The 26,157-nt window shown below is 33.4% G+C and overlaps 1 protein-coding gene and 1 long non-coding RNA gene across 2 annotated transcripts; one reads left to right on the forward strand and one right to left on the reverse strand.

The window, feature by feature from the left end:
• Nucleotides 1-4,353: 4,353 nt before the first annotated feature.
• On the reverse strand, nucleotides 4,354-5,709 carry LOC138122287 (uncharacterized). The gene is made up of 4 exons (XR_011156418.1): nucleotides 5,237-5,709; nucleotides 5,066-5,179; nucleotides 4,748-5,011; nucleotides 4,354-4,684 (listed from the first exon to the last, which is right to left on the reverse strand). It is a non-coding gene; the product is annotated as an uncharacterized lncRNA (long non-coding RNA).
• An 11,680-nt stretch (nucleotides 5,710-17,389) lies between these two features.
• On the forward strand, nucleotides 17,390-20,086 carry LOC138141165 (uncharacterized). The gene is made up of 4 exons (XM_069061832.1): nucleotides 17,390-18,636; nucleotides 18,689-18,896; nucleotides 18,951-19,309; nucleotides 19,370-20,086. The coding sequence occupies exons 1-4, from the start codon at nucleotides 18,418-18,420 to the stop codon at nucleotides 19,856-19,858; spliced, it is 1,275 nt and encodes a 424-aa protein (XP_068917933.1). The 5' UTR covers nucleotides 17,390-18,417; the 3' UTR covers nucleotides 19,859-20,086.
• Nucleotides 20,087-26,157: the final 6,071 nt, after the last annotated feature.

The following is a 26,157-nucleotide window of genomic DNA, read 5'->3' on the forward strand; positions in this document are numbered from 1 at the left end:
GAAGTTAATTTGGTGCGGCTCCAAAACTCGAGGGTCTTGGCCGTTTCGAGTTTAACCGAGAACAATTCTTTAGAGATACGTTGAGTTAATGATTATTGTAGATATCAATTTAGTCTTCGACGGGATTAGGAAGAATTTGAAGGAAAACACTGCGGAGTAGATTAACTTTATTCACTGGGTAATACCAGATGGACGACTCGAGAGGTGAAGTGGCTTTCGCCATTCCTAACAAGGAAACACAAGCGATTACAGCTCACATCCTGATTCAGCCTTACTCGAGGATATTTCGACGCTCCAATTATTGGATACACTGACCGGATCACAGTCGTTCAATTTCCACGACCAAAAACTGGCTCAAACAAAATTGTCGTTTTTTAGAGATGTCGCTAATTTCTGACATTAATTAAAATGTTGATTAAAATCTGTCATTAACGTAAGCTCGAATTTTTTTACACAAATTGAAAAGAATTTGTGTATCCTTTATAAAAAATTAATCCCTACACTAAATATAAATACAGGTGTTTTTCTAAATACACGTACAAAAAAGGGGGTAATTAACGACGAAAAAATGGGAGTGGAAGAGATAAATTTATCCCCATCATTTCTGATAGTTAAAAAAGATTCGTTGAGCCTTTCGGAACCCCTCATACAGCTTTTTGTACTATCGCGGCCATCCAAAAGTGAACGTTTTTTTTTAATAGTTTGATTTTTACTTTAAATCATAGGCGTCCTAAAATGTCAAAGTTTGACACTAGCGATAAAAAAATTATGAAAACTATTTTTTTTAAATGCTACATCAGCCACATCTCACTCCGATGCAGACAGCTAGGGCTATTGCAAAGCTAAAAGAAAACTGGTCGTTGGCTGCTGTGGCGAGAGAATTACACTGCAGTAAGACTTGCATCTTCAATAAAAAGAGGAGTTGGCAAGAAAACAGGCTTGAGAGGCCAATGCGAATAGGTGTTGGAAATGTTTCTTTACTAAAGTTTACTTTCACTTTAATAATGTATTAATTACTTCTCAGTCTCATTTTTATTATTACAACTTTTTATTATTAAAATAGTAACGCCTGCTGCACGAACGCCAATGAATACAGCCTGATTTAATCTAACGAAAAACACGGAAATTTTCGCAAGCTATCGTTCACTTTTGGATGGCCGCGATTGTACGTGTTTCAAAAACATTCTGTATATCTGATAGTAATTAAATTTTTCTTCCAAAAAAGTGAATTCTTGTGCAATTGAAAATGTTTTATTAATACGTAATAACAAACTCATAACATTCATTTGGATGACGCGATGACATAATTTACCGCAGTAGTGTGGTGAAGTAATACAACGTGATCAAGAATGACTGAATCTGTTGGTAACAATGAAAATTTGAATGATTTTGGTACCACTGTAATCTAAATGCGTTTCCGGTTGTCAGGTTTGACAGAGTTGACAGGTGAATTTGACGTTTACCATCAAAGGGTCATTTTTGTATTAGAGGTATTTTCATATTTGGTGGCGGAAACAAAAGACAGAAATTTCACAAAAATTTATTGTCACTGTCAAATTTCTCATAAACGCCGTAAAAAGGAATGTTTAGGTAAATTTAAATTTTCGCTAAATAGACTGAAAAAACAAACTCTAAGGAAACCAATTTTTGTCAGTGCTTCAAAAGGAAAAGTTATTCTCATTTAATCAAACGTATTTCAAATTATTTCTCTAGTTCGACGATGAATAATTTTCTTATTGCCAATTTGCTGCATTTCTGTCGTAATCACGAACGTCTTTAAGAAATTTGACACTGACAATACAAATTTGTGACATTTCTCAGTCTTTTGTTTCCGCCACCAAATATGAAAATATCTCTAGCATAAACATACCCGACATAACCTATTTTTTTTTTAATGTCGTGTCAAGTTAAAACATCCGGTCAGTGCCAATTACGAAACAGAAAAACACCAATATTTTTCAATTGTTTCATTGCCAACAGACTCAGTCATTGTTGATCACGCTGTGCTACTGCGGTATAGTAATTTGGCTGATATCAAAGTTGCAATAGCCGCATTTGTAATCTCTGTGTCTGAGAAAAACTTCTACAGTCTGTATCGTCTTTATTTTCAAATCTACAGAATCTTGACACAAGTAAAAAATATCTCCCTGGTTTGTGTAATATGTAGGTACCTATTATTTTTCTTCAAACTTCAGTAAAATATGACATTATACTGCTGGATTGATAATGCTAAAGTGTCACTTCATTCCAATGGCATCTGATGAGCTGACGAGCGGCAGATAAAGCGCTATTATTTTCGCTGCCGAGCGGCAGATAAAGTGAACTAGCTAATCATTTGAAATTTTAAATTGAAATTTTAACAAATTTATTTCTCTTGATTGCATTATTTACGTATGGTAGTGATGGAATTTGCATTTGATACAATTTTAGCGCGTCTTTTGTAAGTTAATCACTGGACAAGTCATGTATCCCTGTTGTTGAAGTGTCGAAGCCTAGATAGGTTTCTTTCGATTAGAGCTCGAGCGGTATATCGAAAATTACGGATTAATTAATTTTGTCAATGGCTGGACAGTTCGGAAAATGGTTGAGAGTTGCGATGGTCCAATGACCAATCCAATCAGAGCTTTGTCCGCTGGTATAAGCATTCGTTTTCATCAGGACGTACAAAACCAGGTTTTATTAAACATATCCTGCACGTCCGGACAGATTCCTGTTTTCCACGTTATGACCTATCAAAATAAACTTCAGCGTCTTTGCGTGCCGGAATAAACGATTTCTTTCGTAAAATGGAAATCAAAGTTTTCTATTGTTGCGAGTAAAAACCGGTTTCTATGAAAGTTATAACTCTATTTCAAAAAGTTATGTTTGCCTCTTGCTCGTACATATGGAGTTGTTTTTAAATAATGATTTATAAAAGTGTTGTAAAATCGTTTATCATTTTGAAATAAAACTTGGATATCTTTATGAGCGATCTATATTCGAAACGTTGCTTTTATTAGATATCTCTAGACGATTGAGGGCGTTCTTGATATAACGGAATTTATGAGTATGACTATTAGCTTTACGGTCGCTTTTACTGCTCAAAATAAAAAGAATTAAACGAAAGATAAATTACGACACTACAGGACATTTAAATAAATTCGGAGATTATATTTTGGTCTAGTCGTTTTCAACGTCATATTCTAAACGTGGGTGTGGGGTGTGTTTCGTGCCATAAAAAGCTCCTAAATGCCAGTCATTTTAAACACTGATAGTAAAAGTTACTTACAGGTGATAAATCACTAGTTAACAAAAATGTCAAAGTTTAGTATATCCCTAAAACTAGTATTTCCTGTGTTTTGTATTGTAATCAATTTAATTGTTTAAATCGAAATTACTTTCATAAAGTTTCTCCGTGTTAAAAACGTACATACATACTTCAACAACTATTTTGTAATTGTAACAATATTATATACTGGAAACTATTTGTACCTTAACTTAATGCAATTATAAACATCTCAAATGTTTCATTAATAAGAGCAGAAACATTTGCGGTTTAAAATATTCCTTCAAAAATACCATTTTAAGTTCTATTGCTTTTTATCAACTTAATCAACATATTTAAATATGTGATTATTTTGTTTATTTATAGGAAATTTGCAGCGGAAGGCAACTTGTTATTTTTTAAAAACAAAAGTGTTTGTTCTCATTCAAAATATGTATTGTTACGGTTAATAAACTGAACTTGCAATAAGGTGAAATTTATTTAGATATCACTTTTGTTCATCTATAATATCCTAATAAAAAACATTCGTATAAAAATAATGGAAACAAACTATTAATTATAACGGGCGTTCAAAAACGAACTCATTTGGAGTTGGGTACGGTTTAGAATACGCTTATCGCTACTTAACCAACATAACCTTCAATGAATCTTACAAGTCTGAACAAAACATCAACTCCTTTTTAGACAAACATACTCGTACGTTAAAAATTGTACAGGCTTCTCTAAACGGATTAATTTTTGAACATTTGCTTTAGTACAGGGTCATTATAAATGATTGTCCCATCGCAGTTGGCGTTGAAAACCCACGCAAATTTGGGATGTGGCGCTAGCATCGCAACGTTAGACAAACTAAAGTCTATTTTTTCCTGGTAGGCGCGTGCGTGCGCATCTCCGAAAGGTAGAATCACATAGCTAAGATTTTTAGCAGGATGCAGGAATTGTTAGTATTTTTGGTTGCATATTATCTAGGGGGATCAGTATTTGGGGTTGCATATTAAACTCATGTTTACGATTTAATTTTTGTATAATTTGTACAATGTAAACAAAAAAGTTTATGAATAAACTCGTGGAAAAATTGATAACAAATATTATATGTACATTTTTTATTTTTTACACACAGGAGTTAAATTGGGTACAAAACAATTTAAAAAAATAAATAAAACAAAACAATCAACAGCGCACTTTTCACCTAAAAAAAATTACAGTGACGTCGACAAAAATTGACAGTTCACATGAAAGCGGCAAAAATTTCATAACATGGACATGGCCTGCTTCGACTACAATCATTTATAATAACCATTATCTTGCAAGAGAAAAGGTCTCCCTTCTTGGCGTATTTTTTTATTTCCCGTAAATATCTTCTTGGCTAGTTATGTCTTCTCTTTCTATTAACAGGCTTTTTCTGTTTCGTTATTTGTGCTATTTGAAATAAAACATAGATTTCAATGTTTACAGTTAATTGAAAACAATGTATGTACTTACTTGAATTTTAATTCGTGTAAAACATTTAAAGCTTAGAACGACTGATGTTTGGAATTTCTTCATTGTTTTGCTCTTCCCTGTACACAGCATCAATTGTAGGAATTCTGTTTGCAGAGAAAAATGAGTGCACTGTTTTTCGAATGAGATATTTTTGATGTTGATCCAATTGAATCATACATTTCCTATCAGGTTTCTTCGGTGCCTGTAATTGCCCACACTTCTTTTCTTCCACCAAGTATCATTGAATGGTTTTAAATCCACAACCTTCAACACAAAGTAATTAAGCTGTGATACAACAAAAAACTCAGAAATCAATACCAGTATAATCTGCAGTTTTTTCCATTTGAGCTGTCTTGGTTAACTCGGCAAAATCCTTGGAGATCCCACGAAATACTTTAACGATCATTTCTTTCTCGGCTTGTGAGAAATTTGCTATAAATATGAATTAATAAAAAACTGTTACTTGATGTTAGCATAAATCCAACTTACGCGATTTATTTGGTGATCGAAATTAAGACATCTTGTTGACATATAAAAACTTCTTAACCACAAAGAACTGTTTTTTTAATAAATAAACGGACACAACACAAAACACGAAAGGAAAACTAAGACACGATGAAACAAAAATGGCAGCTTGGGCCTGATTGACAGTGACAGTACAGAAAACTGCAATATTGCACATTTCTCTAGTGTAAGTAGAAAAATAAAGTAACCAATAGGAAAGTCGCATTTCGTTGCAGGATTTTGTAAATGCGCACGCACGCGCCTACCAGGAAAAAATAGACTATAGTAGACAAATTTACACTACCCTCAGCAGCGCTACCTATCGGCGATGCTAGTCTCACTCATGTTATAAAGCTTGCGGCACATTCAACTACGTCACCTACACCTACTGCGATGAGACAATCATTTATAATGACCCCGTATATTAGTTTATTGCTGAAATTTTGGAGTGTATTACATATTTTTAATATTTTCCGTTTTCAAAAAAAAAGGTAGGTTGTAGGTAATACAGTGTATTTTTTGCATTAGTAGAACTAAGCGTACCACAAGAAAAGGGTATCTAGACGGGATGCTGTGCGCCGTGTTCCCGTAAATTTGTTAATTTAGTTACAACGTTGCACTTTGTTAAGGGCTGATTTTGTAAGAGGGTTCCTCCAGATGTATTCTCTCCGCTTTATTAGTTTCCAGTGAAAGACGCAAGGGATGCTCGGGAGCCAGCTAAACCCAGTGGTGTAACAAAAATGTGCTAATAGACATAAACCGAGATGTCGATAAGAATAAATAAATTTGTTCAAATTTACCTTACACGACATGACAGTATCGGATTGACAGGGCCATGTTCTTTCGTGAGAAAGTGTATATTCGCATGTTTTACGGAATAATGGCTGGGGTTTACACGAAGTGACGTGATTGTTTGTTATTTCTCCCTCTGAGGTGGATGAATATCGGCATCTAAAAATGATGCTCAAAATAAGATCTCATATCGGATAGTCGTTAGAAGGGTAGTGATAAATGGGTCACATCACTGGATGATAATGAAATATTGGAATAGCCTGAGCAGCAGGAGTCCCGATACCAATATCTGAAAGTGCCCCCTTAGTGCCGCACATCCCACTCCTCCTTTACGGGATTAAAAAACGACCACGTTTCACTCGTAAATAACTACATTGTTGCATAGAAGAACCGGCCGATGCGCCGTTATTTATTTCCAAATTTAAATTCCGCGCAATTTTCCACTCACCGTATCTTCGAAGGGTCCTTAAAAGCACGGGTACAAACTGGGTAATTATATAAAATTGAACGGTCACAGTCACGCAGTCATTACTCTTAAGCGTGGAAATATTTGAGTTTCCGATTGAGCGCTTTTATAGTGAACTTAGTTCAATCGACTAAAATGCTACAATAGCCGAAGCTAAGAGTCTGGGACGTTGCCAGGTACTCGAATTGAGATATATTGAGTTATAACCGTCTTGCTGATACCGGTCTTTCCTAAGGGTGTGGAACACTTCCGTACCCTCCTGAAATTAACTTTTACAGGGCAACTCACCTTTTTAATTAAACCTAGGTAATGGCGTTTTAATTGCCATAACGTTTAATAAATTATCATTTACGGCAAGAAAGCACATGCTCTATCTATTTACATACAATTTACGACAGCGATAATGGAAAACATTCTTGATTCGCCTCGCAATAAAGCAGAATCCCCTCTTATTGTATAAAATAAAATAACTAACAGGGTATTTTTCGTAAATGCGTTTTTGTTTAAATTGTTCAGCATTATTATCAAAAATTTGTTTGCTGTGTTACTTGTTACGGTAAAGATATTGCTACAAAACTTTCATTCAAGTATTTTGACATAGCACGTTATGAGACAATATTGGTCGATTTTAGTCTTGGCAATCTGTTACATGTGTTTATGGGTAATAGACTGTTATTAAAATCTTTGTAGAAATTTTCATTACAATCCTTTTAGAAAAAATATATTGCGTATAATGTTGTACGCTAAAAGTCAACAAAAATTAAATATTCTCTGCTAAAACAATTGAATTAGGTAATGTGGAACATAAATGTAGGTATATATTTTATTCTTATAAAATGTATAATGAAGATTAACACCGGGATATCAAAAATTATCTTGGTCCAAGGTGGTCATGGATTGGAAAACGTCTCTCTCAACTTATTTCGTGTGGCGATTGGCCTACCAGCACCTTTTTATGAGTCACAGAGCCATTTTCGCAAAACACACCAACACAATTTGTAAAACATTATTGCAAAGTGTAGGAAGTGCTCTCGAAAATTGATTTTGACATTCAAAAAATGATTGACACAAAGCTTCGACAATTATTTGAAAATCCATCACCACCTTTGACCAAGATAATTTTTGATATCGCGGTATCTTTTATGACATCCCTTGCTATAGTTTTTTTACACTCAGGCTAACCTTTCACATTTGTTATATCACAACAATCTCACAATCTCGCAGATAAATTTAAATGTGGACATATAAAAGATTTAACACTAGGCAATTCCAAAGAGAATTTCACATCTGTACGTTCAGACATAATGTAAAATAAATCTATTGTCTATTAGTTTATTCTTTGCTGTTAGAACATGTTTTAATTAAATTAAATTTTCTTGCCTCTTATGACGAATTTCAGGAACATTTTCCCACCATTTTTAAGACGACGTTTATCAACTTCCCGAATAATTGTTGAATTATTTGACCATTTTTATTGCATTAGATATTAACGGGTTAATTGGAAAGTATTAAACAAGTAGTTCAATTTTCAATTTTATCAAGCGTTTTCAAAATGAAATATGTGTTAATGAAAGACAAAACAGAGGACCATTGCATTTTAATCAATTAGAACGAAAAAAGAAAATATGGGGTTTTACTTAGGACATATGTAATTATGTATACTACACAATGACAAAATACGAGTAAGTTCATCGGCTCTTCGAGATTTGTAAATTTGACATTTGACAGCTCACACTTGTCACTTTGTAGTTTGTATTGTTTGTCATTTTTCAAAATGTTAATTACGAGTAAGTTGTTCTGAGTTAGTTAAGGCGGCAAAAGAGGGTTTTTAAAGACATTAGTTACTGGAGTAAACATTCTGTTTACATCTAAACATAAACACTTTCTTCCTTTGGCAACAATGAAAATGGTTTGTTTCCTGAAACAGGATATATTTATTTTAATGTCTTATTATTATAAATCGACAATGACGAGTAGACTTATTCGGTGTTGGCCGACAAGAATGAATACCTTACGAGATATTTCAATTTTCTAAACCAAAAAATGTTTCTGATGGCCCGCATTAAAAACGTAATCAACAGATTTGTTCAGGCTAAAAGTACGAATAAGGAAAATCAACTGTTGAGGGTTAAAAAAATAATACACAACTCATAAACATTTTGCAGTATTTAAATATTTTAAAGATAAAGTCTTGAAATGACAATTTGAAAAACCACAGGAAGAAATTGGACGTTACTGCCAGAATACTTTGATAAATAAGTGAAGAGGAGTAAATAGCGGTCTCGTTTTGTGCTGTTTTTTTAATCATTTCTCAATAAAATTTTAATCAGTTGAATATATGTTGTTCACGTTGAGTTGACAATTTCAAGATCAAATAATTTTATTTTTTGGCTCTGTAATTATGTTTTGTAAATAGTGACATGGAGGTAAACACCGTTCACGTTGAATTGAACATTGCTAAATTGCATTATGTTGGTTAGCTGCATGTCACTATTTACAAAACATAATTACAGAGCCAAAAAATTAAATTATTTGACCTTGAACGTGTTGTACACACTATTTTTTTGCATATCGAAAAAAGTTGAGAAATTTGGTCTAAAAGCATTAATGAAAAATTATTTTAAAAAAATAGGTATGCTTGGACAATCATCTCCAAGGAGATGGAATAAAATGATGCAAAAAAGTATTACTTTCACTACGATATGCAAAAAACGTTATTAAATTATCCTGTTAATGTTTTTTTTTTACAAAATATTGTCTATATGACTTATTTTCAATGAAAGCATTGCCAAAACTGATATCAACTTAATGTTTAACAATAAAGTAAAGAATTGCTATATAGTCAGACTTTGTTTATTCCTAAAGTTTTTTCTATTTTTGAAAGCTTTAAGAAATCCGTTTTAGGTAATCATGTAAAATAAGATCGGATTTTAGTTGTAGAATTTTTGCGATTAATTGATGAATAGTAAATAACAAACAATAGATGTTTCAACCGTTTAAATAAAATAATCCTTAAACTTCTTAATGGTATAAGTTTTTACATAGCGGGCCTGATAAAAAAATGTCGTAAATTAAAAAAAAACACAGTTCACGTGTTTTGGCGTAATGGGAGGCCATAATTTATTTTTTTAATGTTGAACATACTGTTTGATTTCCGTCACTAAAGTGCCTGATATGCGGACCTATCAAAATGAACATAACATGTTGCTGAATTTCCCGCGATGTCTGAGTATTCTTCTATTGCAAACTAGTAAAACTGACAACAATGCACTAGACGCTATTTATAACCTCAAACTTAGAAAAACATAACCTATTTCAACAGACAGCTTTACTACCAAATTAAATTCAAAATTTCCGTGGTCTCCCGTTATTCCAAAACAACGTGAATGCATTTTATACTGTGTGGGGGATTTTTTGAGGGTGAGTCTCTAAAGGAGATTTTAATTATTTTCAAACTTAACGAATCGACCGAGCAAAACCTAAATACGTAAATTTACGACATCCAACTTTAAATAAAAGAAGACTGAAACTTCGAACTCATAATTCATAAATGCACCCCAAAGTCAGGGAGCGGCAATTGAGAAATACGCCGAAGCAACGCAATTAGCAAAATTTTTATTATTGCTTTTATCTGTATAATTAACAGTCCGATTGTGCGGGGCGCCGTAAAAAACTTGGTCCGATATCTGTTTCCATTTAAAAATTACCGAAGCTCCGTCGGCAATTAAACAAACATTTTAATTACTGAATGTAAATGATACGCATTAAAGCTGGACTTTATTTGAACAGAAATTAATCGAAAATGAGAAAGGAAAAATAATCAGTTCGTTCGGGAACGGCGGGCGATAATAAAAATCGTTGCGGTGGTTGCACTCCCTGACGTGTGGCTGCTTTAAATTTTGAACAATAGCCGTTCTCGCCTTCTCATCTACCCTCCTGCCGTACTTCTCTGCTGGTTATTGCTGCTTACAAATTATTAAATTGCCCGCGAAATCTGGCCAATTTCAAACATTAGGCTTTGTTTTCTACGCGCTATATCTCAATATGAATGTTTTATTAACTGGAAAAATTTATGTAGGGCCTACTGGCATCGTAACCTGACCGGTGGCAATATTGTTGATTTGTTACCATTTAGACACATACACTCACGATAAAATATTATGTCGACCATATTTTACCTTTCACGTTTGCTAAATACGACAAGTTATACGAGTTTTATTTTTTCACAGGAAATTGATGGCGTTAATAGCTATCATGACAGCTGGCAAATGTTTTTTTAAATGAATTAATCAGAGAATTGAAAACATTCACACAGTTGAGTTGCTAGCGTCTTATGAAATATGATCATCGAGAATAATATCACATTTAGTCGCGGTGAATATTTAACGAGATACTGGAATTTATTGGGTGTCTACAGTTTCGATTTTTCTATTATTATTCAATCTATTATTTACAAATAACGCAGGTACAATACTTATATTTATATTTCAGAGTTTAAAGGAAAATAACAAACCAAATAAGACTCCTGTGTCAATCAGAAATAATTGTGTGTATTGTGCGTAGCTTTGAATTTTTGTGGCGAACATCTTTTCACCTTTGAAATATTACCTTTGTGTAAACTGGGAACAGAAAAGACCATGTTTCAAAAAATGTATGATCAAGAGCAGCTGTGATTTGAAAACGTATGGCTTACTTGAATGATCCACCCGTAAATGTCATTATTACGACAGTTGTCATGGACGAAGATCAATAATGGGTTTTGGTTTTAGAACGGTTCCTATATGAATGAGTCACCGTTACCAACATTTTACCGAGACTCTTGAAAATAATTTTTTGAAACATACGATATTTTCTGATAATAATGCTACATTATTAGATTCATCTTGTATCAGTGCTTTGCCAACTTTGTTGTCAAGCTTTAAGCAAGAAAGAGTTGTTGTGTAGGCTGAGTACTACCGATATGACTGTTACTTATGTTTATTTGACAACAGGAAATCTCCTGAGAGCTCTTAGTTAATTTAGTTAAAAGTGTCTTAACTATCTAAGGAACTTACAGTTACGCTTTGCTATATAAACTTTCTTTATGGTTCTCTTTTGATACATTTCACGTATTGGATTCTTTCTATATCGAATAAAAGTTTATATCCAAACAAACCATTGATTTTGCCCTTGTAACTGAATAAAGGAGCGGTATTGCACATGTGTTCAAAGAAGGTTTACGACAAGCGTTTTCGAAACTTGAGCTATTATGAGTGTGGTAGCTTTATTCAATAAAAACTAGAAAATATCCGTACAATGATAGAATGAACCGTTTCATATTGTGATTTTTGTGGGTGAATCAGCAATGAAAATACATATTATGATCCCTGTTACTTCTATTGAATTGAATTCTGTTTTTCCTCTGTATTGATCCGGTTATCACACTTTAAAATATAGGAATAATGCAGACAGATCATTAAATAAATAATAGGTTCTTCAGATTTAATTGTTATTTAAATATTAAACGACGAAAATAAAGGAAATCTGAAAGTAAAAAAAAAAGGAAGAAATAGTCATAGGACGAGTATTTCTTCCAAACAGGATTGTATTCCTAAACAAAAATTAATTGCTAAAGGGATATTATTATGCAATTTATTCTAATTGTCCATTCACCGTGTTCAATGTTTACACAACATTTTTCTTTAGCAAACAAAATAAATTTAAAAATGCGTATTTAATTGAGGGAGTTTATTAAACGCACAATATCAAATCAGTGGCTTTGTGTTTTATGTGCCTGTTAACAGGAGCGAATACGTCAATTAATTGATTTAATTCACTAATTTACTTGGTGGTAATAATAGGAACGTTATTCACTTGTATTGAAATTGCATCAAATGGAGCATTTAAGTATTTGGCGTAAATGTAAAATTGCGAATTTAATGTAAACTATCGGAGTGTAAAAAGGTTTTGGAATTTTGATTTTGTCGTTTTAAGAGTGGAGAATACAACATCCGTTCGAAATGTAATCTTTCTCATTTGTGCACTGGTCTGGTCATTTTCAATGTGATGGAGATTTCACTGTTGTCTGAGTAAACACTTTAATAGGAATTAAAGTTTTAGTGTGTTTAGTTGGTAATACTAACAGTATATACTGTACGAAAACGACCATCGCTGAACCGTGTTTTAGTGGGGGCCATTTCGGATTTTGCCACCCTTCGTTCGCTCGCAGTAATACATTTATTATTGATAGCAATTTTGTTGTTGTGTTAATCGACCAGTTTAATGGTGGGATTTCAGGATTAACAAGTAATTTATATAATATCGAGACCATTTAATAACATCAATTGATGAAGCTGCCAAGTAGGTCAGGCGAAAAATATTCAGGGTTTTTATAATTCCGATTGAGTTCGATAATTTAATGCATTTTCGAAATCATTCTATTACGAGGGTTTTACTAACTCGCCGTTGTTATTCTGTTGCAGGTTTTCCAGCTGGTGCGAACTCTGGTGAGTGATTAATTTTTAGGCGAAAAATATGTTTATAATAAGTTTTATTCAATTAATTCATAGAAGGGAATGTCCTTAGAAAAAACTTTTGATAAATGGCCCGTCTGCAACAATGGATGGTGATCAAAAAGTCATTAGAGTCCGATCCAACCCCGCGAGCTTTTGTCTCTATTCCTACATGAATTCAGACTCCTGCTGCATAGCAGTTTCTTTCACTTTTTATGTAACATTAAACTTTTTTGGGGCGTCCTTTCTTTTTAAAGTTACACTTTAAACGTTCGACTTCAAAGGGGCGCTTAAATCAAGAGTCGTTTAATTACATCCGCAGAAAAAAATCATATTATGCCAAGTTTTATACTCGTACCAACTTACTGTTGACTTTACACAGAAGTGTTACACTCTGGACAAGATTATTTCACCTCTCGACGTTTTTCAAAGGAAAGGTATCGGGTGTTCATTTAATATTCTGGTAGCATTACCTATGGAAATATTTTCTGCTTGTCAAGACATGTCGTCATTTGAACTTCCGGCTAGTAAAAGTAGAGTAGAACTGTCATATTTTGACATTTGTGTTCAGAGAGGTTGACTGTTAGTTGGTTGTCTAAGTTTCTAACTATAAACATTTCAAAAATCAATTCTTTTCAGGACTCATATACGTTGTTAGTTGACTTTACGTGTAAAATTGTGTTCATGTTATCACGTTAGAGCAGAACACATTTTTGATTGAAAGTTATTTTGGCAATTGTTTGAAAGTGAATGGTTCATGGATCTACTCCGTACAAAACTGCTTAGAAGAGTTTACCGCTGAATTTCCCAATGTTGATTGTACACATACCTACAGCTGAAATAAAAAAAAACAGGAAAAATATTTAAAAAATGACACTTTTTTTTCATTTTTGTAATAAATAGCTTTTAGAAATAGTTAGTTTATAAATAAATAATTCAATGACATTTTTAAAAATTATTTGATAGGTAGGTACTGTCAAGTAAACAATTAATTGACTAATATTTAAAACCAAATTTACATTAGGAAAAATTTTATTTCCCGTTTGTTTTTTAATTCAGCCGTATGTATTCTTGCTGTTCACAGTCGTTTTATTGGTTGCCTACCTCTCGAAAAATCTATTATTAATTAATTCATTGTTAATAGTTAATGTCTTATCTTCAATGGTAAAACCCATTTTACCACTTACTCTGGGATAATTGTTGCCTACAATTACAGGAAACGTCCATAAACTGCCGAAAATGAAAACTTTCAAATCTGCTTACCAGTGGCGTCGCGTTTGGCAATAAAGCTGATAAATTACCCATTCTTATGAATGTAAAATGTTGCTCTTGTTGATTTTATAAATTTTCTCCATTCTCAGATAATAAATAATAATAATAATAAATTTTATTTTTATAATAAAATGCACAATTATAATTCCAACGTCTAAAATTCATGAGGTATGATTTATTATAAAGTACCGTTTGAGACTTGAGACCACAAATTGTCTACGCTTCCATGCATTGAACGCTTATTTGTACAGAATTCCGCTACGACATGACCGATAATAATTTGCAACGCCTGTTCAGATTTATTCTCTTTTTAATCACTTTGAATATTAATTACTACTACAAATTATTGATCTGTATTTTGTCCTTAATCCTTAATTATTCTGTGTTAGAAACGCATGAGATAGTATCGATTGAGTTTGCAACCATAAACACCCTCACCGTCAGATCAGTCATCAAGTACATTTAGAAAACCTTAAATTCACCATTACTATCGTCTGACTAAGAAAATGCTTAATTATTGTAATACCCTTAATTGTGGCATCTAAAGTTACCTCATTTGAAGACAGTAGTACACTTAATTTTAGTTACTACACTTAGGGCCAGTTTACACAAGCGAAATTAAGTTAATCGTAATGAAATGCAGATCAAATCACGAACACGTGATCAGATTGAACCAATCGAAGTTTCGGATTCATGGGTTAATCGTGCATTAAAATTTAATTCGAATTAAATATTTAACTCTCTTTCTATAAACTAGCCCCTAATGTTTTAATCACATACATAGGAATTGTAGCTTTTACATTTGATATTATTTTAAATTTTTCTTCAGATTCTTGGTAGGCACTTCGTTGTAACTTGAACTAGGGCTGCACACGCGTACATCAAACAAGTAACTTCCTTTACTTACTTTCTTGCATTCGTAATTTCTGTCGTTTCTGCGATTAATCAAATAAATGTCTTTATGTAATGTAAATGCATATTTAGTTACTTACACATTATCATCTGTGTATTTTATTTTTTATTTATTTGACAATTATGATTATCGGTACAGTTCAATCACGGACATTTCCAAAGCTGACTCGATAGAAATTTTCTTGATCACGCGATAATATTTTTGTTTTATAACTATTCGTCAAAATTGCATGTTTTTTACTTGCTCCTGTTTATTTATTGATGAATTTTGCATGAAAAAATTGTCTCTGATTAAAGATTAGCAATATCGTTTAGAGAAAGAATTTATTTATAACGCTGATCATTCCAATTTGTACTGACTTATTTGATTTTATCTGCTGCTGCCTAGAATCTTAGGTCTATTTTTTCTTTGTAGCTAGATATTTCAATTACCAGGAAAGACTAGCACGGTTGTTAAGTTGGGATTACTTAGTTCATCGGATTATAGGATCATCTTGCCATCTACTTTGCCAAACACCATAATTTGTTGTTATATTATAACAATTTAATTAAGTTTGTATAAAGTTTGAAATTAGTTACTGAGTAGGTACTGTGATAAAACAGTACATTACTGTAATCAATATAATTTAGATTGTGACACCGTCAATGTTTGTTGTAACATTTTAAAATTAAATGAACACACAGTGACTGCTAACTACATATCTACTTTTGCTAACCACGCGAAAAAATTCTTGTCTTTGAAAAAAGTCAGATACGAAATTGTTGTTAATACATGTACCAAAACACTTATGAAGCAAAATTGAAGAATACTCGAGGTCTATTTGCAATAACAAAGACGTCGTGATGCGGTTTTATCACCCCATCTTATACATTTGATTAGTCTCCGTTCCACAGCGAGTTTACTTTAGATTTATATTTATTGACCTTTTACGTTTCATACTTCGCAAGGACAAGAGTCTGGTGCAAAAATCTTGATAAACCCGATATGACTCCGTGGATTTTATGCAGGAGAATAGTTTTATGGCTGCAAGTCTGTAATCTCATCTTGTTTGCGGAATAAAAGCCCCAACAGTAAAGTATCAAAATATTGCAGGCGGTTCTTGCACGCTATCCTATGGTCGGTCATGTGATATCGAGGTTATGTGTTTCGATGGCGCCCTAAGGCAAGAGACGACGTTCAACATTGAACATATTCCAGGTCTTAACGTTTTTCCTTTTATATATGTATCTACCGAGCACTTTTTTATGTTTTCAGTTTCCATTTATGCCTTATTGCTCACGACAGGATTGTTATCGGGAGGAAATGACCCCCGCAAGCTCATTTTTATTACATATCTGCCGCCATTTCCACCGCAAACAATCCTTTAAGTAATTAAACGGGAACAAGAAGATCGCCTCACGGTTCCACTCGCACTTGGGTCACAGCGGCTGTTTTCATCGACTTGCGGGTCTCGCTGTTTTGAGGAATTTGAAATAACGTTTTCTCGCACCTACCGAACGTAAATATTTTTCTGTGAGTCTTCTTGATTTTAATTAGGAAATAAATTAGCCCGGTCGTGAAACAACTAGAGAATGCCATCCCGGCGGGCTTCGCCTCCGATAAATTCATAAAGTACGCAAGGTGTTTTCAGCACGTCTGGAGTAATTAATAATCGCATATTTTTATGCACAATGCACGAGTTAATTATGTTAGTGAAGTTGCAGACCGTTTTACGGCCCTCCAGATCCGAGGGAAAAATATAATGCCTACTTTTAATTAACACGTTTACACTGTCTTAATTTTGCGAACAACTACTGCATTGTCTAGACAAGCAATTCGTGGAATGAATTCTTTACAAAAGCGCCTCTGGATACCGAGAACGTTGTAGATTTGCGCGCACTCATTCAATGCAGGAATTAAATGCCGGAATTAGTTGGAAGAATCAAAGTAATAAATTAATTAAACTCGGATATTTCGAATATTTTATCCCATTTAATGGAATAGTGCGCAAAGGAGAATTTCTACTTCAGTGTTTTTAATCACAAAACTTCCGCTGTTGGCACCTCTGAATTAAACATTTAATTATAAACATGGACGGCGCCCTCCACAATTTGACTTTTTGTACCGAAACACTTTGTCTACACAATATCCACAACTTCTTGCCTTTTGGAAAAGACAATAAGTATTTCTAAGTAATGACTAATGAGAATATTCACCCTTAACCATCATTAGGGCCCGGATTTTAGGCAAAATGGACTATTTTTATTTTTTAAGGCACATGTATGAAACTTGTCTATAAATGATTTCTGGCTTAATTAGAGTAATTAGAGCCATATTTGATTCTGCCTATTCGGCCTAAAATGCCCTTTAAATACCTATTTTACCTTTTAACTGCCTGAACATGCCTAAAATGACCAAAAATCAATTTCATTTTTGCGGTTTTTTCCCAATTTTCGAATTCTGGGAAGTTTACGGTATTGAAAATGTAAAAGTGGTACCTCAATAAAATTTACAATGCTTTATGATTTTAAAATTTAAGGAGATGTAATTACTGAAATGTACAAAGTGCAGTACAATACAGGAATTACTTTTTCGCTTTTACGGTTGGGACCATGATGTCAGCGGTAAATACTCCGACAATACCTAAGTACCACAAACCATTAGACTGGACTGGCATAAATTACAGAGTTTATCTGTTTGCCTCTGTTCGAAGGGGTGCAGGTATACGCGGTCTAATGTTTTCTGATACTTAGGTATTGTTAGAAGCTTTAACGTTTATAAAATGGTCCTTGCCATAAAAACGAAAATTAAAATCCCGAAGTGAAACAATAAGAGAAACCTTAAGGGTGTCATTTTCTAAAAATTTAAGAAATATAAAATTAACCATCTCCTCTGAAATTTGGTGGGAGACGTAAATATAAGCATTACAAATTTGTCATTTCTCGTTTACTTTATCTCCGTGCAGTGGTCGTGTTTCTTGTGAACCTGTTTAAAGTGAACATAATGCCGAAACAAAAAATTAGTTTACGCGAAAAAATATTACAGTGGACAAGCAAGAAAGATTTATATGAAATAAAATCAACCCGAGAAATGTTTTGTAAAGTTTGTGGTAAACTGGTAAGTTAAGCATAATTAAAAATATGTCATTTTATATTTTTTACTTATTTGAAAATTTTATTTTTTGTAGTTTATATGCGAAAAAAAATGTCACTTGCAACAGCATGAGCAAACGGCCATCCATAAAGAGAACATTATGACACCGCTTCGGCAAACGTTGCTGACACAGAACTTGGAGGAATCGGCAAATAGTACATTCAATATGGAACTTTGTAACGTCTTTTTAGCTGCCAATATACCATGGCACAAACTACAAAATCCTGCGTTTCAGAATTTTCTGACAAAATATTGTGGTAGAAAAATTCCGGATGAGTCTACTTTACGGAAAAATTATTTACCAAAATGCTACAAAGATGTATGAACATACTATCTTTTAATATTTAATTTAAAATTATTTTCACTTTTAGACTATTGACCGCATTCGGAATGAGCTGGATCCTTTTAACATATGGGTTTCAGTTGACGAAACAACAGATGCACTTGGGCGATATGTGGCGAATTGTCTGGTTGGGAAACTTTCAGAAGATGAACCTGGAAAATCTTATCTTTTGGCGTCTAAACAATTAGAAAGAACAAATCATGAGACAATAGCTAGATTCGTAAATCAATCTTTAGGTAAGGGTTTTTCACTTTTTTAAATTTATTTTGATTTAAAATTTCTATGCGTAGAAATCTTGTGGAGTACCAGAGTTGTTGCTGAAAAGTTTCTTTTGTTTGTAACGGATGGAGCACCATATATGATAAAATCTGGTAGACACCTTAAGGTGTTTTATCCAAAAATTGTGCATGTCACATGCTTAGCGCATGCTTTAAATCTAGTGGCTGAAAAAATTCGCTATCAATATGAAGATGTGGATAATTTAATTTCGAACGTGAAAAAAATTTTCGTTAAGGCACCTTTGAGAGTTGAAATGTACAAAGAAAAACTAAAAGAAATGCCACTGCCTCCACAGCCAATTTTAACACGATGGGGAACATGGCTTCAGGCTGCTATGTTTTACAGCGAACACTTTGATTCCATTAAAGAAGTAAGTATATAAAAGATAAGCAAATTAATTGATTGTTAAACTGTTTTTAACTACTCACAGGTTGTCATGTCCTTTGATGGAAGTTCTGCTGTTGCTATTCAAAAAGCACAGTCTATAATGAAGAAACCCGGAATAAAAAACCAATTAATTTATGTTCGCAGTAATTTTAAAATAATCTGCGAAAGTATTACTCAATTGGAAAAAAATGGGTTACCTTTAACCGATTCAATCAAAATTGTTGAAAACGTATTTACCTCCCTAAAAAAATCTCCAGGCCCTGTAGCAGCAGTAGCATTAAAAAAACTTGAAGATGTTACTGAAAAAAATCCTGGATACAAATTTCTTCTAGAATTGGCAAGAATTTTTAGAGGTGAAGATGTGCCGGAACATGACACCAAAATGGAAGAAATTTATTACAAATTTGCGCCCATTACCTCTTGCGAGGTAGAAAGAAGTTTTTCAAAATATAAGTCCATTTTGGTGGATAACCGACAATGTTTTAAAGTAGAAAATTTAGAGCAATATCTTGTATGCAATGTAAATACGTAACAATGTAAATAACTAACAAACTTGTAGTATTGTATATTAATTAATAAAAAATAATTAGTAAATATCTTGTTGTGTGTACCTACTTAAAACTTTAAAAACACATTTTTTAATTTAATTAACCACAACTTTAAGGACCTAGTATGGCTTATTTTCAGTTTTTAAGGGACTATTTGCAGTAGTTTAAGGGACTATTTTAGGCACCTATTTCCGACTTTTTAATTGCCTAAAATCCGGGCCCTAACCATCATTTATAAATTGTGAAATTAGAATCAGTCAATTAAGTTGTCCAATGAACAAATTCGAGATCCACAAATGTTACACTCACTATATACGAATGTGGAATCAAGGAATGTATCTTAGCTAGTGCCAGATAAAACTAGTATTCAACATGTTCCGCTGCTGTTCAATACCCCAAGAGACATTGTCTGAACTTAGTTTTATTTTTTCAGTGTTTACTCCGACCATTCTCGTTGAATGCCAATTGTTTCTTTGTCAAAAAAGAGTGATTTCATTGCAACGTGTTCTTACGTGCATACATGCGAGGAAAGAATTAGTCAACATCTAAATATTTGATGAAAGCTCAAAATACTAGACTTTTATTATTTCTTGGTCTACATAAACAGTTGGAGCATTCTAGTAGAATAAATACAACAATAAGTGATATAAAATAATTATTTTTCAGCTTTTCGTATATTTAATACGTAGTTTGTTGTACATTTGTATAAGGCACTACTTTTTTACAAGCGGGAAGGTTACATACACGAGCGCACTTAGTAATTCAGTAATGAAAGAAATTGAATACGGTCGTGAAAGTGATCAATGATTATTATTATTATTTGAAAAAGTTGATCAACAGGATGTTCCAATTACAGGTCAACCAATACAAAGCACAGATGAAGTAAGAGAGAAAACAAAAAAAAAAAAATAAAAGAAAACGATCGAACCACCAAATGATCATGAACAATGAAGTGCATATTCCACTAGAAGTTCATTTTCTATTTTCTTAATTTTTGTGAAAAATTGAGCAAAACTTGATTAAGTGTAAAATATAAAATAAAGCCTTCCAAATTATAAATTCAGTTGATATTTTATATTATACTCCCAAAAATGCCCATTTTAGACAAATAATATTGCTTAAAAAACAACAAGTTTTTGCAATAGTTATTTACAGTAAGAGCGAGGAAGGCAAAGCTTTCGTTCACGCGAATTACGTGTTCGTTGACGAAGCGCAGCTGAATGGACGATGCAATTCAAGTGATCGAAAGCGGCCTTACTCTCGAGTGCTGTAGTTGGTTTTCTTCGACACCTCCTTAGAAAGTAAGTTCGTAACTTTTTATTCAAATCTGTGGCTATGGGAAAAATACAAAATAAACAAAGTTCTGTAACGTCAATAAAGTGGTTGTGTGCATATGCTCCTGATGATGTCCTGGACCAGGCAAGTCCCGCGAAGTACCAAATGTTGCCTAAAATATCAAAATTACGTTATCAGATAAAATTGGAAAAATTTACGAGTGAATGAAAACCAGTGAGTGAAAGACAGTGAGCGAAAAACGATGAGTGAAAGTGAAGTGAACGAAAGAGAACGCTTCACCCACTGGTAACTATGGATACACATTCACTTTGTAGGGAGGTACCGAACAATATGATATTATATGAGAAGAGACTAAAGTGTGTTTTTAATGGCGAGTGTAACTTTATTGCATGAGCGCAGCGAGAGGTGAAAAGGCACCGTGGTATATGTACGGGGTCATTTCATTATAAATGATTGTACCATTGTAGGTGGCTGTGCGCTATGCTTTAGGTGCGTCGCTAGGCCCTACTAGTTACAAACATTTGTAATGACCCTGTATATGCTTTTGGACGGCGTAATACATTTAATCATTTAATTGTACAAGAAATTTGAACAAAAAGACAGCAAAACAGGGCATATTGGATTTTTCTTCTTGATTCTGATAGAAAGGAATAGTGTATAACTGTCAATGTGACATTTTTCCTTCATACATTATTTTATTGTTATCGTGACACGACACATTATCAATAAAATAGCCGCTTGTGTTTTACTTCCAAGGAACTGAAAATGTCATTTTATTTCAGTTTTTGAAGGACTAAAATAACCTTTATGCAAAGTTCGTGCAGAAACCAATTTTTCTACGACAGTCAAAAAAACTGTAGCTACAATATTTCACAATTTTTAGTGCGTAAAACATTTGGGAATGAAAAAAATAAAAAGCGCTGGAGCGTGTCAGTTAATTCACTCTGGCGTTAAGTATACAAATAAATGCACCGAATCATAACAACTGAAGTAGTCTGACAATCTTGGCTTTAAAAGAGTCAAATTTGAAATTTATGTTTTGATGTTGATTGGTTTTATAATAATTGCATAATTAATTGCAGGTATTAAACCGTAAAGTAAAAAATTAAAAGTCTGCTATTTTTTTATGAAAAATAAAAATAAATTAATACTTTTAATTAATTTGCCAAAAATATAGTGTGAGCAAATACAAATCAACTAATCGGCTGGAACTTTTGCGTTGATTAGGAAGTGGAGAATGTTAAAAAATATTGATTTGACTTGTGATTTCCCATAAAGCAATCCAGCATTAACACCGTATTAACAAGTTTCCTAAAATAATTTCTGTCAAAAATGTTATTTGTCTTTTGCGAAAGGGTGTGTCTTTTAGATAGATGCGATATTCTCATTTTGGTGGAACATTCAATATTTCTGGCTGCACTTGGTTTTCCATTTTTAGGTTTAAAAGCGCACAGCAAGCGATTGTAGCCAACAAATATAGAAATTCTCTAACACAAGGACTATGTGAAAATATCCGTATAATATCTCGGGTGTGTGGAGCTGACGTCCGTTCTGATTAAAATTCGATGTTTCGCTCCAGTCGGTTCGACTTGCCATTAATTCCATCCTATTCATCTGCGCATCCCAAAATTATTAGAAGATAGAGTAGTAGTGATTTATTTGAGAAATTCTCGAAATAAAGCGAAGGCGTAAAGGCGAGAATCTCTCTAAAACGTAAGTACCACCTACGCGCGAAGTACTTGACATTCTTCAGCGTGTTTGATCGACTAGTTCGCAGCAAGTTACTTTTGAGCTTTGATGGTGTAACTTTAATAAGACCTAGGAATGTTGCCTTGTCTCCTTTATGAGAAACACTTACTGGCGTTTATAATGCGTATATAAGAGTGGAGGCTGAGCGAGCTGGGGATATCTTAGATTTCCACCACACTAACATGTCGATATTAATTTTATTATATCGCCACAAGAGCGAAACCAGCTCACGGCCGATGGTGCAACAAAGATAGCTCGAATTGGGAGAGCGGCTGAATGGAGTTATTGCAGATAAAACTTCTTAATGCGTCATATCCGCTTCGATCATTCCGAAAGTCTCTTAATTACCGCCCTTTCTAATATACCCACTTACTGCCAGGATCTCGCGTTTTACAGGATGTTGGCAGTGTTTATTAGAACGCTTTCCCCTTGTTATAAGTTGGAAATCTTTAATAATAAATGTTTTGAAACGATTCGCTAATAAGCGACGGGGAAAGGCAAGCAAACTAGCAATTTCGGAGGGAATGAGCGTTATCCATCTCCAAAAATCTCTTTATTATATATGTCAAAGACGCGCTTCTGGAGCGACATTATGAGATCCGATTCGTGCCCACGAATACACGTCTTTGTTCCTTTGAGGTTCCACCAGAGAGTTTGAGATGTTCACGTGCAAGTGATTTGCTGCAGTTAAAAACGGATTCTTCTCGATCGACGGCGCTCACTTGACCGTCAAACCTTAAGAATGACTTTATAATTTGATCGAAGTTATGAGGAGCGCCGAGTGAATTTCTCCTTATAACTAAGACGCACAGATGAGAGCTTTTGATCCTGTAAATTAGATTCACGCCACACATTCTCTGTCGCTCTCGTTTAGGAGTCCTGTTCTGATGCAAACCCGGGAAAGCTGCACAACTCGACAGAGGAAAAGATGAAAGGGTAACAGAATTAGGAGACCGTCGACTCCTAGAACCCGGATCTTATTTCCCTAAAGTGTACACATCCTATTTGGGACTTCATATTGGAATAGGAAGCTGCATATAAAGGGATGAACTAAACACACTTACACGACAGATATTGTTTTCCCGTTTGAATTTATAGCGTAAGTTATACGCGAGATTTTCATACAAGGAACTTATTTCTGTGCGATAACGTTAATGGATTAACTAAAAAGTGTGGTTTCATGTGCGTGGTGGCAATAAATTTGTGAGCATGTTCTCTTTATGTCACCACTTCCTGTCACAAACACGCGAATTAAAATGGCGCACTTAGTGAAATCGCCATGAAATTATATCGACTGAAAACTACTGAGCTTTTCACTAAAACCACTTTTTACTTTTCCGCAGCGTTGCTTTTAAAGGAATGTGTTTTGAAAGGTCGACTCTAGGACTTCATAAAATCTTTATTGCCGTGTTGCGAGGATTACTCTCGATACTCACAGATCTTGATTGCGATATATTCAGTACGGCTATAACTAGTGTTTCAGTTTTCATGGAAACGAAACAAATAAGCGTTACATAAATTTTTACAACCAGTATGCAATTACATAAATCTTGCAAAAGTTATCTGCTAAATTCAATTTCATTTTCCATGAATTGTCACATTTTTATCATATTTTAATTCGTACTTGTCATAAGTAAGATTTTGTTAACACACCTGATCAACACATTAGTAATATGTATTCACTTTGCATATTTCTTATTTAATAAATTCAAAATGTACATGTACTATCGCGGCCATCCAAAAGTGAACGTTTTTTTTAATAGTTTGATTTTTACTTTAAATCATAGGCGTCCTAAAATGTCAAAGTTTGACACTAGCGATAAAAAAATTATTGAAACTATTTTTTTAAACGCTACATCAGCCACATCTCACTCCGATGCAGACAGCTAGGGCTATTGCCTAGCTAAAAGAAAATTGGTCGTTGGCTGCTGTGGCGAAAGAATTACATTGCAGTAAGACTTGCATCTTCAATATAAAGAGGGGTTGGCAAGAAAACAGGCTTGAGTGGCCAATGCGAATAGGTGTTGGAAAGGTTTCTTTACTAAAGTTTACTTTCACTTTAATAATGTATTAATTACTTCTCAGTCTCATTTTTATTATTACAACTTTTTATTATTAAAATAGTAACGCCTGCTGCACGAACGCCAATGAATACAGCCTGATTTAATCTAACGAAAAATACGGAAATTTTCTCAAGCTATCGTTCACTTTTGGATGGCCGCGATTGTACATACAAAGTTAAATAATGTTTAGAAAACTTGCCATCGTTTAAGTTAAAAATAAAATCAAATTAAAACATCATTGACAACTTCTTACATGGCAATTTTATTCGATTTGCCGATTTATCGACTTCATTAAATAATATTCCTCAAGTTTGCTTTACATTATTTCTTTACTGATTTATTTGTATGTTTTGTTTTATTTTACATTCGTTCAGCTCTACTAGATAATAATGGAAATCTATTTTTATTGTCTCTCATTATTCAGAAATACGACGTTGGAAGTTAATTAATGAATTTTGAATTCATTTCGACGTTAATTAAATTCATCATAAAAATGTAGAGTTTCGTTTTTTGTGTGTTACACGAAATTACATTTGATTTTCATAAAGTTATAACGAGGAATCGTAAAAAATATCTCGATATTATAGTTGGGCAATACTATCGCTTGTATATTTGCATATGTATTACGAATATAAATAAATGATGCTACTGCAAAGTTTGTTTTCAAAATAAAGTTAATCCAGTTTAATTAGTATTGCTGCAATTATTCCATTGTGGGAGGATTCCTTGTTTATTGTCATTTATAAATACCAACATATGTGAAGTTTGGTTGATGTCCTTTTTTGGATTTAAGAGTTCCGTGTAGTTTGTTTTCCTTAAAAATGGAAAAGATCGAGATAGGAGCCAGGATAAAATATTGGTGTAAAAAGGTTTGTCGCCTCAAAAGATTCGCAAGGATATGAGTAGAGCTTTAGGCGAATCTCCTCAAATCGTTAAGTATCTGTCAATCTGATGGAATACATCTATTTACCTACTAATTGCAGCTTGGGAAGACTATAATAGGGGAGTGTTATGTTTAAGCAGTGATAATAAGAAGTTTATTGTCTTTTAGATAATGTAGAAACGAATTTAGAAATTATTAATAATTTGTCAAATAAAAAGAACAATATAATCTAATCAATAAAGAATAACGCCATTTCGATAAAAAAATCCGAAAAAAAATGTTTTTACCAGTT

The sequence above is a fragment of the Tenebrio molitor genome, chromosome 1, assembly GCF_963966145.1.
Source record: "Tenebrio molitor chromosome 1, icTenMoli1.1, whole genome shotgun sequence".
Taxonomy (NCBI): Eukaryota; Metazoa; Arthropoda; class Insecta; order Coleoptera; family Tenebrionidae; genus Tenebrio; species Tenebrio molitor.

What these genes read in the sequence shown, in the direction of transcription:
- LOC138141165 (XM_069061832.1), top strand. Translation starts at nt 18,418, where the DNA reads ATGACACCGCTTCGGCAAACGTTGCTGACACAGAACTTGGAGGAATCG. An exon ending in TACCAAAATGCTACAAAGAT is followed by an intron (nt 18,637 to 18,688) that starts GTATGAACATAC and finishes TTTCACTTTTAG; the next exon opens with ACTATTGACCGCATTCGGAA. An exon ending in ATTCGTAAATCAATCTTTAG is followed by an intron (nt 18,897 to 18,950) that starts GTAAGGGTTTTT and finishes TTCTATGCGTAG; the next exon opens with AAATCTTGTGGAGTACCAGA.